The 12,082-nt window shown below is 44.3% G+C and overlaps 1 protein-coding gene across 1 annotated transcript; it reads right to left on the reverse strand.

Annotated features, from left to right (window-relative positions):
- Positions 1–1,219: 1,219 nt before the first annotated feature.
- LOC117544221 lies at positions 1,220–3,287 on the reverse strand. Its single transcript, XM_034213078.1, has 4 exons — positions 2,978–3,287; positions 2,709–2,802; positions 2,484–2,578; positions 1,220–2,145 (listed from the first exon to the last, which is right to left on the reverse strand). The coding sequence occupies exons 1-4, from the start codon at positions 3,168–3,170 to the stop codon at positions 1,661–1,663; spliced, it is 867 nt and encodes a 288-aa protein (XP_034068969.1). The 5' UTR covers positions 3,171–3,287; the 3' UTR covers positions 1,220–1,660.
- Positions 3,288–12,082: the final 8,795 nt, after the last annotated feature.

Consider the following 12,082-nt stretch of genomic DNA (forward strand, 5'->3'; position numbering starts at 1 on the left):
AGCTCATGTGGCTTAGTAGTGCAACCTTCTGAGCCACACCTTGGATCATCGCCAGATGGGATAGCAAGATGTACCTGCTGTGGCAAAGGGGTGGTAGAGATAAAATGTCCCTACAAATACAGGAATAGCCTTCAAGGATGTTCAGAAGACAAGCAGTTTTGTCTGGACAAGTCATTCTCGTTGAAACATTCACACACATACTACTATCAAACTCACATGTTTGTGTGTGGTGTTAGCTACTGTGACTTTGTGTTGTGGACTAAGGAGAAGTTCATTGTGCAACGTATCCTAAGAAATGAAGAGTTTCTGCAGGAGGCTTTGCCAAAAGCACATCACTTCTTTAGCTTGAGTGTGTTGCCTGAATTACTGACAAGAAGACATGATCCTGTCTTGGTGTCACAGAGAGCCTGCGAATACTGTGAAAGACCAGATTTTGGTAAAATGATAATCTGTGTCAAATGCAACAACCACATTCACTACAGTTGTACACACATAAAAAGGAAGCCAGCAACATGGTTATGTAGGAAATGTCAGAGTTGAGGCTTGAATGCCTTCATGTAGGAGTGGGCAATATAATGTATTGTATTGTGATAGGAGACCAGATATGGTGTTAGATGTCAGTTATGGATTGTCTTTCCCTGGTTGTTAAAGTTGCATTACAGTTGAAACAATGAATTCATCATCAGCCTTTTCTTTACATTTGATGTTGTTATTGACAGCTGTGTCTAGATGCACTTCAGTGCAACAAGATATTTTAAGTTGTATTCTGTAATGCTATATATGTATCCATAGAGATAATTTGCGACCTAAAATTATTATTTACTGTTTACAACATACAGAACCAGTTTGATTCTAATATATTGTACATACTCCTACTTTCCATGTTGTTAATGTTTAGTGGCACTTTAATGGCACCTGAATGGAATGAAACTCTGTTAGTAACAACATTACAAATAAATGTGATACTGCACTCTGAATTGTTGAGATAATCTGGGGGGGAAAGGACCATTAGACACACCAGTAGCAGCCAATGTGGGGAGGTTTATTAAAATGCATTACATTTTAAGTACAGTAGGCCTATATACATGTTTTACAAATGTAAAATCACTTTATAAGTCATACATGGTTATGTGTAACTCATTTGGGACCAACACTCTTTCAGAGGTTTGTGAGGGCACCACATACAATAACAACATCATCTAGTATGTCAACCTGCGACAAAGGAATAACTGTTTGTAAAATCTTAAAGTTTTTCCACCAACCAATAACTCGCTCAACATGGATCCTCACACGAGAAAGTTGTCTAGATGTGTCCACTTCCTGTGCAGAAAGCTGCTTCTTTCCTTTTGTGAAATGAGGGATACGAAGGGTTGCCCCATAGGCCGCAAGCTCGTCTCTGATGAGAAATCCTTTGTCTGCTAAAACCTCATCCCTAGGCTCCAAAAGTTTGAGGAAACCTGACTCCTTAGTGATCTGCTTGTCTGATACCCGTCCACCCCACCCAGGAGACAGAAATGAAATTGCACCAGCAGGAGTGATGCCGATCAAATATTTAATGGTGTTGTTGTGTTTATAGTTTGACCATGTCTGGGCCCTGGAAGTCAGATTACTGGGTCTAGCTATGTTAATTTCTGTGCAATCTATTATGCACCGGCATCTTCTAAAGTTGCGCTTGAATATTTTTAAGTACTGCACCCTTACTTGGCCATTTAATGAGTGGCTTGAGGACCAAGGCCATAGCAGGGACCCAGCTCCGCAAAATATTTGATAAGGTGGTTTTTGATACCTGAAATCTATAAGCCAAGTCAGTATTACATAGGCCCAACCTTAATTTCATCAATATAATCAATAGGTGGTCCTCTACTGTAAGTTTGTTGTGAATTCTTTCTACGCTGCCCATCATTTTTGTAATCAGCCACTCAAAGACCACAGAGGTCAGTCCTGTGAGAAAAATCAATTGTCCAATGTTGCACTTAACAGTGGTGTAGGAGAATGTAGATTTTTGCAGCTCCTCTTTCAGTTTTACATTTTCTGCTCGTAGTGTGTCAAACTCCTGTCGCAGGTTGACATATTCCTCCTGAAGTTGACTGTATCTCAGGTTCAGATCATCGTACTCTCTCTTTGGAACTGGGATATCCTCTTCAGCTTTAATATAGAAAAGTGAAAAATTAGCATGTGCTGCAACCAATGCAAACAAGTTCACAATTCAGAGGTTCTCACACATTTTTACCAATGAATTTTCAAAACTTTTCCATGACAGAAGAGAAGATACATTATTGATCCTAGGGGGAGATTTTTCCTCTGCATTTGACCCATCCAGGGGCCAGTGTACACGTCACACACAGACATACATAGCAATTGGAGCAGTGGGCCTGGCAGGAGCACACACACACTAGGAGCACACTGACTCTTTCAGTGAGGGTGGGAACCCTGACAATCAATCAGTTAATTGTAAGATGATATATTCATAAATATATTCATACCAGGACAATGATCCATGCTGCATTCTTGTTCTGGAGTTTCAGAAGTAACACGTTGATTTGCTGCAGTGTCAGCTCTCCTCCTTTTCCTATGGCACCTACAGTATCAGCAGAAATGTATAGTTAGACTAATCCATATCTCAAAACAGCAGCTGTAGGCACCAAAGCTTATGCAAGAGAGGAAAACAAAACAAAAAATGACTGAGAGGAGGGCAACTCTAATCTTACCTGTCCATCTTTGCATTTGGGTTCTGGCTTTGTTTTGTGTACATGAACAAAGATGGCACAAAATCAGGACTACTAGAGTCCAATGATGCCTCGCCTGCAAAAATAAAACACAAACACGTTTGTTTAGCCTAGCAAGCTACTAGGCAAATCTAACGCCAGCTTATCAAACTTTAGCTGCATTTGATTATTATTCTACATCATACAGACAATCACTAATGTAAACAAGGCTTTCCCGTAAAATCAAAGAGTAGGCTAGATAACCTCATTACCTGATATAAAGTGGGCGCTGCAGACGCGAGCATTTTTGATTATGTCCTCATTCCAGTCCACACGTTTAATCGCCTGCAGCCACAGACGCCGCCGGTTGCTCTGAAATGGTCGTGGTCCTCTCGGAATCCTATACAACTTTAGTCCGCCGGTGGAATAGCGATTCGTACAACCGTATACGCAACAACCAGACATGTTGATGCTGGGTACAGTTTGTAAATGCTTGCTAACCAGTTGCTACCTCGTCTTTGTCATTCAGAACTGCTGGAAAACAACACCACTTCCGTTGCCCGCATGCGCGCGCAACTTTTTGATGACGTCGGCTGTAAAAGGGTCTATAGAAAACAACAAAAACTCTCGCTCTCTCCAGGAGTGGAGTGCACCAGCTGGGCGTAAAAAAGTAGGGCTTAACTCTAACGTCGGGCTTAGCTACGTCCGACTTAGTGATTCGAATTTACACCGAGTGCACCAAGCCTGACAAGTCTCGGGCGTAGCTGCGCCTGGTCTTAAGATGCGCGTCCACGTGAATACACGCGAAACAGTAATTGTTGCCAAGCAATGCCATTTTACCATTTTACAGACTCAGAGGACCGCAGAGAAGAGGGAATTCCCACACCCACAGCGTCAGCGATGACTCAAGGGGAATCCCAAATGGCCCCCCCCCCCCGAAAGAGAAAGAGGGATTTGTCAGAGCTACAGCGGGAACTGACGGAGAAATAAATCGGTGCTGGAGGGCCAATGAAACTTGTCTTATAGCCCGACATGCAGTTGTGCGATGAACATGAATCATGTCTCCCACAGTATTTTGAATGGCCCCGTTCACGTAGAATCTGAGCGCAATCAGCACCTGCAAGGTTGGGGAGAGTGCAGCGTTTCGATCTGATCCGTGCTGGAGTTGAGGGGAGATCTGGGTGTGACCCTAGATAACAACCTGTCCTTCACTGCAAACATCACTGCTACAACCCGCTGCTGCAGATACACGCTTTACAACATCAGGAGGATGCATCCCCAGCTGACCCAGAAAGCGACGCAGGTTCTGGTCCAGGCTCTCGTCATCTCACGCCTAGACTACTGCAACTCCCTCCTGGCTGGTCTACCTGCATGTGCCATCCGACCTCTGCAGCTCATCCAGAATGCAGCTGCTCGCCTGGTCTTCAACCTTCCTAAATTCTCCCACACCACGACGCTCCTCCGCTGCCTTCACTGGCTTCCGATAACTGCTAGAATCCACTTCAAGACAATGGTACTTGCGTACCATGCTGCGAATGGATCTGGCCCTTCGTACATCCAGGACATGGTTAAACCGTACACCCCAGCACGTGCACTCCGCTCTGCATCAACCAAACGGCTCGCTGCACCCTCGCTGCGAAGGGGACCCAAGTTCCCATCAGCAAAAACACGTGGGTTTGCTATCCTGGCTCCAAAATGGTGGAATGAGCTCCCCATTGACATCAGGACAGCAGATAGCTTACACACCTTCCGGCGCAGACTGAAAACTCATCTCTTTCGACTCCACTTCGAGCAATATAACTATTAACAAAGCACTTATATACTAATAAAGGGCTGGCTTATCTAAAGCCAGTTGAGTAGCACTTGAAATGTTTTTGCTCTATGAAGCCTGATGTACTTATATGATTCTGTTTTCTTCAAGTTTGTATTTTGTTGGTCGAACGCACTTATTGTAAGTCGCTTTGGATAAAAGCGTCAGCTAAATGCAATGTAATGTAATGTAACCTCCTCGATTAAATCAAAAAGGGCTTGTCTGCCGAAACGAAACCTCTCTATCAGTTCACTGTCTGAATAGATGTCCAGTGGGTTTGTTCGATCACGGACGACTCTCTCTCTTCTTAATGCCCTTTCATACATGTAAACAAGACGCCATGCCATCGTTAATATCCTTCTTGCCTGTTTTACGTTACTATGCATACTAGTCTGTCTTTCCGATTTACGCCTGCTCCATACTAGGCGTAAAAGTTACACCCGGGCGCAACGAATACAGGGCTTAAGTCTATGTGGTGCACTAGTCATAACTTTAGTTTGGTCTTAACCTTCGGGTCGGACGTAGAGTTACGCCCAGTTTACGCCCAGCTGGTGCACTCCACTCCTGGAGTGGAGTGCACCAGCTGGGCGTAAAAAAGTAGGGCTTAACTCTCGGGCTTAGCTACGTCCGACGTAGTGATTCTAATTTACACAGAGTGCACCAAGCCTGACTAGTCTCGGGCGTAGCTGCGCCTGGTCTTAAGATGCGCGTCCACGTGAATACACGCGAAACAGTAATTGTTGCCAAGCAACGCCATTTTACCATTTTACAGACTCAGAGGACCGCAGAGAAGAGGGAATTCCCACACCCACAGCGTCAGCGATGACTAAAGGGGAATCCCAAATGGCCACACCCCGAAAGAGAAAGAGGGATTTGTCAGAGCTACAGCGGGAACTGACGGAGAAATAAATCGGTGCTGGAGGGCCAATGAAACTTGTCTTATAGCCCGACATGCAGTTGTGCGATGAACATTAATCATGTCTCCCACAGTATTTTGAAAGGCCCCGTTCACGTAGAATCTGAGCGCAATCAGCACCTGCAAGGTTGGGGAGAGCGCAGCGTTTCGATCTGATCCGTGCTGGAGTTGAGGGGAGATCTCCTCGATTAAATCAAAAAGGGCTTGTCTGCCGAAACGAAACCTCTCTATCAGTTCACTGTCTGAATAGATGTCCAGTGGGTTTGTTCGATCACGGACGACTCTTTCTCTTCTTAATGCCCTTTCATTCATGTAAACAAGACGCCATGCCATCGTTAATATCCTTCTTGACTGTTTTATGTTACTATGGATACTAGTCTGTCTTTCCGATTTACGCCTGCTCCATACTAGGCGTAAAAGTTACACCCGGGCGCAACGCATACAGGGCTTAAAGAGCCTGTGACACGAGTTTCCCCCATCATCCAAACATCATCCAAACATCCAATTTGAGTAAATATTGTCCCCTTAAAAACCGTTACTGAACTGATTTTGGATATTTGTACTTTGATAACCATTAATCTGCCCTTCAATGTTGACCATTTTATGGATCTTCTCGGGGATTCTTCAAGTCCCGCCAAATTATGTGTGACGTCATTGCGGGCACAGTGCACCAGCTGCACCATTCAGGATCCCAGCATCTGCATGTAAACGCACGATGGTGCACACAGCAGCAAGCTCAGACAGCGATGACAGTTTAATTTTGAACGTGTCTGAGAGCTCATATGAGGCTGAAGGATCGCTTTATGTTGTATCTGTTAGAAGTTTAGGAATTAGGTGCGTCAATATGGGCGATCATACGGTCATGTAGCCAGTGGTGGAATGGGACTAAAAATCATCCCGGAACTCTCGACCGGCCCACTTCGGTACCGCTAGTAAATTGTCAACGGGGGGAGTGGGGGATGTCAGGGGCGGCGGGTGCTGTAGGCTAGGGAAGGCTAAGCAGTCCCAAATATTTGTGTCACTGCATCCTGGTAAAATATATAATGTATAATGTCTGTGTCTTTGACATTAGCGCTGCTAGCCACCTGTGCCCTGTACTACGAAGCCAGTTCAACATACCCTGGATATGTTTGAGTAACAAACAAACTAACAACAACAAACTAACAATCAAGATCTCGCTAAGCGGTCCTACGACGCTGGTTATCAACTCGGTAAATCAAGCCAGGGTTTCTCTCACCAGCTGAGAGCGCGTTCACGGGGGCGGGGTTAGCTACATTTGACCAATCACAAACAAGGACAAGTGTACTGACAGCGCAGCGTCATACTTCATTAATGAAAAGTAAACTAATATTAGACAAATATGAGCTTTAAACATCCATGACTTAAACATATAATCCAGGATATGCAGTGCTGGAATTGGGCCGGTACTCACCGGTACGCAGTACCGGCACTTCTGGTTCTGACCCATGGAGTACCGGCACTTCTTGCTCAGTACCGGCATGCTGGCGGTACTCCGGTACTCATGCACCGTGCCAGTACTCAACACTCTCCCGCCGTTCTTATTATACATCCATATATATATACAGCCGCCCGGTACTCAGTAGATGCGTCATGAGGTGCCGAACGGACATTCTCATCGCTCTAACCGCTGGAGTTTCACAGCGGCTGTCAGCTGTTTACTCCTGTCATTCAAACAGAACGTGCTGGAGAGGGGGCGGGGCTTATCTTCTCCATGTAAATACTGTGGTGGAAACGACTATGTCAAAATTAACCTATTTGACCGTGATTTAATAGTAATACACGTTTCAAAATAATAATAATAATAATAATGCCGAAGTAACAACATACTGAAAACTGTTAGTAAAACCATGTTTTAATGCTTTACAATTTACATACCTAGATGCACGTGTGTTGTGTTTATGCAGTGCAACTCCCACCCAGTGGGTGGCTATGTAGAGTGATAGAACAGAGCAGGCACGCCCCCGAGAGAAGGAAAGCAAGTCACGTCACAAATTAGCATTTCTAAAATGTTAGCGTGGATTAATAAAAGTGCAAAAAGACAGCGGTTGTCGCCGGAAGAAACTTCAAATACAGAGAATGCTGTGCCTGTGTTGGAAATTGTGTCTGATGGGGAGCTTTCTTTGGTTGATCCTCCTGCTCCAAGTTATAGTGCATTAGCATTAGCACTAGCTCCGCCGCCTCCTCCAGAGCCTCTAACGTTAGCCAATGCATGGCTCCTTCTTAAAGATAAGAAGCTAGGATGTCGGATATGCAGAGATGTCACATCTTTGGGAATACACACTGGACAAGGACTGAAACTGTCAACTGAATGGGGTGAGTGTGCAGTGTCTCATTTCGGTGTTGACAAGGGCAAACAACAAGCTAGCCTGAGAAAAAAAATCAAAGAACATAAAGAATCACAAGCCCATGTAAAAGCTGCTGACATCCTTACATCTGCTTCACGTGAAACTATTCAACATCAAGTGCAGTCTATGCATAAATCTGAATTAGACACCACTATCAGAGTTTTTCGAATGGCATATACAATTGGCAAACATAGCCGGCCATTCACAGACATGCCAATTGATTTGAATGTACAGAAACTGAATGGGCTGAACGTGGGCAGGGTTTTGCACTCCAATAAAACCTGTGGCGAAATCATCGACCACATAGCTCATGAGCTGAAGAAAAAAATGGCAAAAGACATTACAGAAAACCAAAGAAAACTCTGTGTTTTGGTCGATGAATCTACCACTATTAGTGGTAAAACGGTGCTTGTTGTGTGTCTACGCTCAGCATTAGCTGATGCTGAGCCCGAAACGTTTTTTTGGGAGCTGATCGAGTTGGATGGAACAACGGCTGATGACATCACAAAGGCGTTAATGGAGTGTCTTGGAAGAGATTTTAACGAGGACTTTTTAGGTCAGTGTTTCGTTTCTTTTGCATGTGATGGGGCTTCAGTCATGCTAGGGAAGAGAACAGGCGTTGCTACCCAGTTGTGTAGTAAATTCCCAAGCCTGTTTGTGTGGCACTGCTCCAATCATCGTCTAGAGCTGGCAGTTGGGGATGTGGTCAAGGAGGTCTCAGGGCTCAATCATTTCCAGATCTTTTTTGACAAACTCTATTCCTTGTTCCATGCCTCCCCCAAAAATCAGAGGCAGTTAGCGCAGTGTGCGCAAGCAGTCGGACAGCGTCTCCTGGTGATAGGGCGTGTTTTGTCCATCCGCTGGGTGGCTTCAAGTGAAAGGAGCGTCAGAGCAGTCTGGGAAAACTACCGAGTGCTTCATGATCACTTCACAAATGCTGCAAACGACACGAGCAGGGATTCCAGAGACAGAGCAAAGTATAAGGGCCTGGATGATGTGCTCACATCTGCAACGTTTGTCAGCAATCTGGGACTAATGTACGATGCGCTCACAGAGCTCAGCGACCTCTCTCGGCAACTCCAAAAAAGAGAGATGACACTGCCTACAGCAGATAGGCTCTTAACTCGAGAAATACGAGTTTTTGAATCCATGGTCACCATGCCTGGCCCACACATGACTACAGTTCATACAGCTCTAGCTGAGAAGTCCTTCAAGGGTGTTGCCCTGCGTGAGAATGGCAGGCTTGTACAAATTCATGCAGGTCAGTTTTTCCGCAGTATGGTAGAGAATCTGAGACACAGAATGACTTCCACAACCTCCTCTCATGTCAGCACAAGAGAAATCCCATTACATGGCCGGGAGGCCCGGGACAATCAGCTAATCCAGGACATGAAAGTTATCCATCCTGGAAGTTGGCCTGAAGAGGAGTTAGACGTACAGTATGGGGACGTAGAGGTGCTACGTTTGTGCGAAGTGCTGAAAGTGGACAGAAGAGAGACTGTTCAGGGCTTTCGCGAATACAAGGAAACCAGGGCATCCCGTACACCTGCTGCCATGGAGCCTCTACTGAAAGCAGTCCGAACCATCGCTGTCTCCACTAGTGAGTGTGAGCGGGCATTCAGCTGCATGAACGATATCCTTACTGCAAAAAGGAATGCTCTCTCTGTCAGCCGACTGTCCAGCCTGGTTTTCATTAAATGTAATGGACCATCACTAGGACAGTTCAATCCGGAACAGTATGTGATAGAGATGTTAAGATTCACCGATTCGCATCGGTGCACCGGCATAAACGTTCAAGATGCGAGTGCACCGGTTGAAAGAGTGCACATCGGCTACAGTTTGGGTTGAACCGGGTTGAACTCGCGATGCATCGATTGCGTAGCGTCTTTGCATCGGTAAAAAACCGATTCATTCATATAAAATCCCCTAATCTTGTCAACGCTCAGCAGAGACGATCTTTGATATTTGCTTCGCCACTACGGAGGCCGAGAGTCTCAGTTATCAACACACACGGAAGTTGAGGGGAAAGAGAAACACAGCGCACCGAAAAATACCTACAAATCAAACGTTTGGTAACACTTCGGATTGTTCAAGAAAGACGGTGTAATAGTCCTTTATGCTATATAGTTGACCGCAGGTCATGGAGAGTAATAAGGTATCCGTAGACCTTTGTATGAGGTATCTTTATTACTTAACAGGTCTACAGCCATGATACATAGATCCGTCCTAGATGCGGGCTTGCATACACACAGTATCACTCCGCAGCCGCACCCCATCAGTAACGTCCTGATGGTATATGTGCGCGGCACAGACGGTCAACTTGAAAAATCGCTCGCAAATTGTTAACGATGCCGAGCCGCTTTAAAGTACACAAGTAGTACAAGGAACTTAGCGACGCACATAAAGAGTCGACATGGGGTCTGCGGCTGAAAAGAGAAACCTGAAAGTTAGACATATGAGTTAAATCACTCAGTGAGGTGTTCTGTCAGAGAGAGTGGTGTTTAGTTTACAGCAGCCTGTGACGGCCAATAATAATGTAAATGTCTTCCTTACTGTAAGCAGTTATGAAATACCTGTTTGTGAAAGGTTATTTGTATTCTTTATTGTTCATATAGAACCCACTGCTTTCTGCTCACTGGTGAGTTAGCCTATGAATGAGTGTTAAGCACATCAGGCTGGCAGCTGTATGGGCATTGCTCTATGGTAGCTGTTATTTGCACATTGTTAATCATGAGCAATGCATCCTTACATTGTTTAACTGTGAGGTGTTATACAATTGTACTCTGGAGAGCTTTTAAAGGTAAAAAAATAAACGGCATGATGGGATGTGCAGTACCAAATATGTAAAGCACTTTTTTGTTAATGTATGATTTGCTGCATATAAGGAATAAAACAAAAATCCTCTGTCGTACCAAATTGAAGTATCATTATTTTTGCATCGTGTTGAATCGCATCGTATCGCACCGAATCGCATAATGTTGAATCAAATCGTATCGAACTGTATCGCAACAGGGGTGAATCATATCGTATCGCATCGCCTGGTGTTTCAAATGTATCGTTAATGTATCGTATCGTGGCAACGTATCGAGATGCGCATCGCATCGGCCTCAGTGATGGAGATGCACATCCCTAGTATGTGAGGTCCTGGCTGGCAAAGGGAAGGAGAAGTGCTGATGAAAGAGCCTGTCCAGCTCCAGCCCCTGATACTGATGTCCCCAAGGCCTTCTGGAGCCTTTTCTAACAATGTGAAGTATATTGCAAAGCAGCTCACCCAGTGAGAAGACTTTTGGCATAATGTGCCGATTTGTACAGATCCTGGAGATAGAAGGACTTCAGACCAACCAGGGAGTTATCTGATCAGCTTGGTGTTCAATGTAACTCTTTACCATGGCTCAGACTTTGTTACTTGCAGTTACAGTTTCTCATTTTAGATTGTGCAAATTTTGCATTTGTTTTTACATGTTCTTTGTTCATGCTCTTTATCATTTTTCTGAGTTGGAAAGTTAGATTGCATCATAGTTTACTTTATACATATTTGTATTCTTCAGTGGTGAAGTATATTGCAAAGCAGCTCAGCCATGTGAGAAGACTTTTGGCACTTTTTCGTTTTTCGTTTTCTGAGTTGGAAAGTTAGATTGCATTCATAATGTACAGAAATACTTAATTTTGTTAAAGCTTTTTATAAAAAATGCTTCTGACCAGAGCTTTGTTTCCTTGTCATTAATGTTGAACACCACCAGAGGGGCTCTCACCTGAAAGGTCTCTGCTTCATGTGTCTTCAGCAGAAGATCTAGACTTTGATTGCTATATTTTCAGTTAATATTGATCTTACTGAGCTTTAGCCATATCCGCTGCCTATCATAAAAAATGTTAAGTACAGTGAACCTTTCTAAAATATACAGTAGTAAAGAGACAAACCCACCAGCATTATAGTAGCCAAATTCTTGTTTGTGGGCTGTATATATAAAATTGACTTGAAAAAGTTGCTGATTTTAGAGTACTGGCACCTTTTTCATTCCAATTCAAGCACTGAGGATATGTTAACTGTGTTCTTATTCTCAGCATCCAGGAAAGAGAAGCTTAAAAAGGAGACTAAATGGAGTCTCTGGAGGTTCAAATTTGGTACTTTAATTAATAAAAAGGCGCGGTAAAGTCACAAACAGGATATTGTTCGACAGGAGAGAAAGTCTGCAGCTTCCTCTCCCAGGTGTTGGCCGTGCAGAAGAGAGCTTACAAGCATTCGTCCTTCCCGCTTGCTCGCTGTTCGCTCCTCCTCTCTGTGAGC

The sequence above is a fragment of the Gymnodraco acuticeps genome, unplaced genomic scaffold (genome assembly GCF_902827175.1).
Source record: "Gymnodraco acuticeps unplaced genomic scaffold, fGymAcu1.1, whole genome shotgun sequence".
Taxonomy (NCBI): Eukaryota; Metazoa; Chordata; class Actinopteri; order Perciformes; family Bathydraconidae; genus Gymnodraco; species Gymnodraco acuticeps.

What these genes read in the sequence shown, in the direction of transcription:
- LOC117544221 (XM_034213078.1), bottom strand. Translation starts at nt 3,170, where the DNA reads ATGTCTGGTTGTTGCGTATACGGTTGTACGAATCGCTATTCCACCGGC. An exon ending in CAGCGCCCACTTTATATCAG is followed by an intron (nt 2,803 to 2,977) that starts GTAATGAGGTTA and finishes TTATTTTTGCAG; the next exon opens with GCGAGGCATCATTGGACTCT. An exon ending in CAGCATGGATCATTGTCCTG is followed by an intron (nt 2,146 to 2,483) that starts GTATGAATATAT and finishes TCTATATTAAAG; the next exon opens with CTGAAGAGGATATCCCAGTT.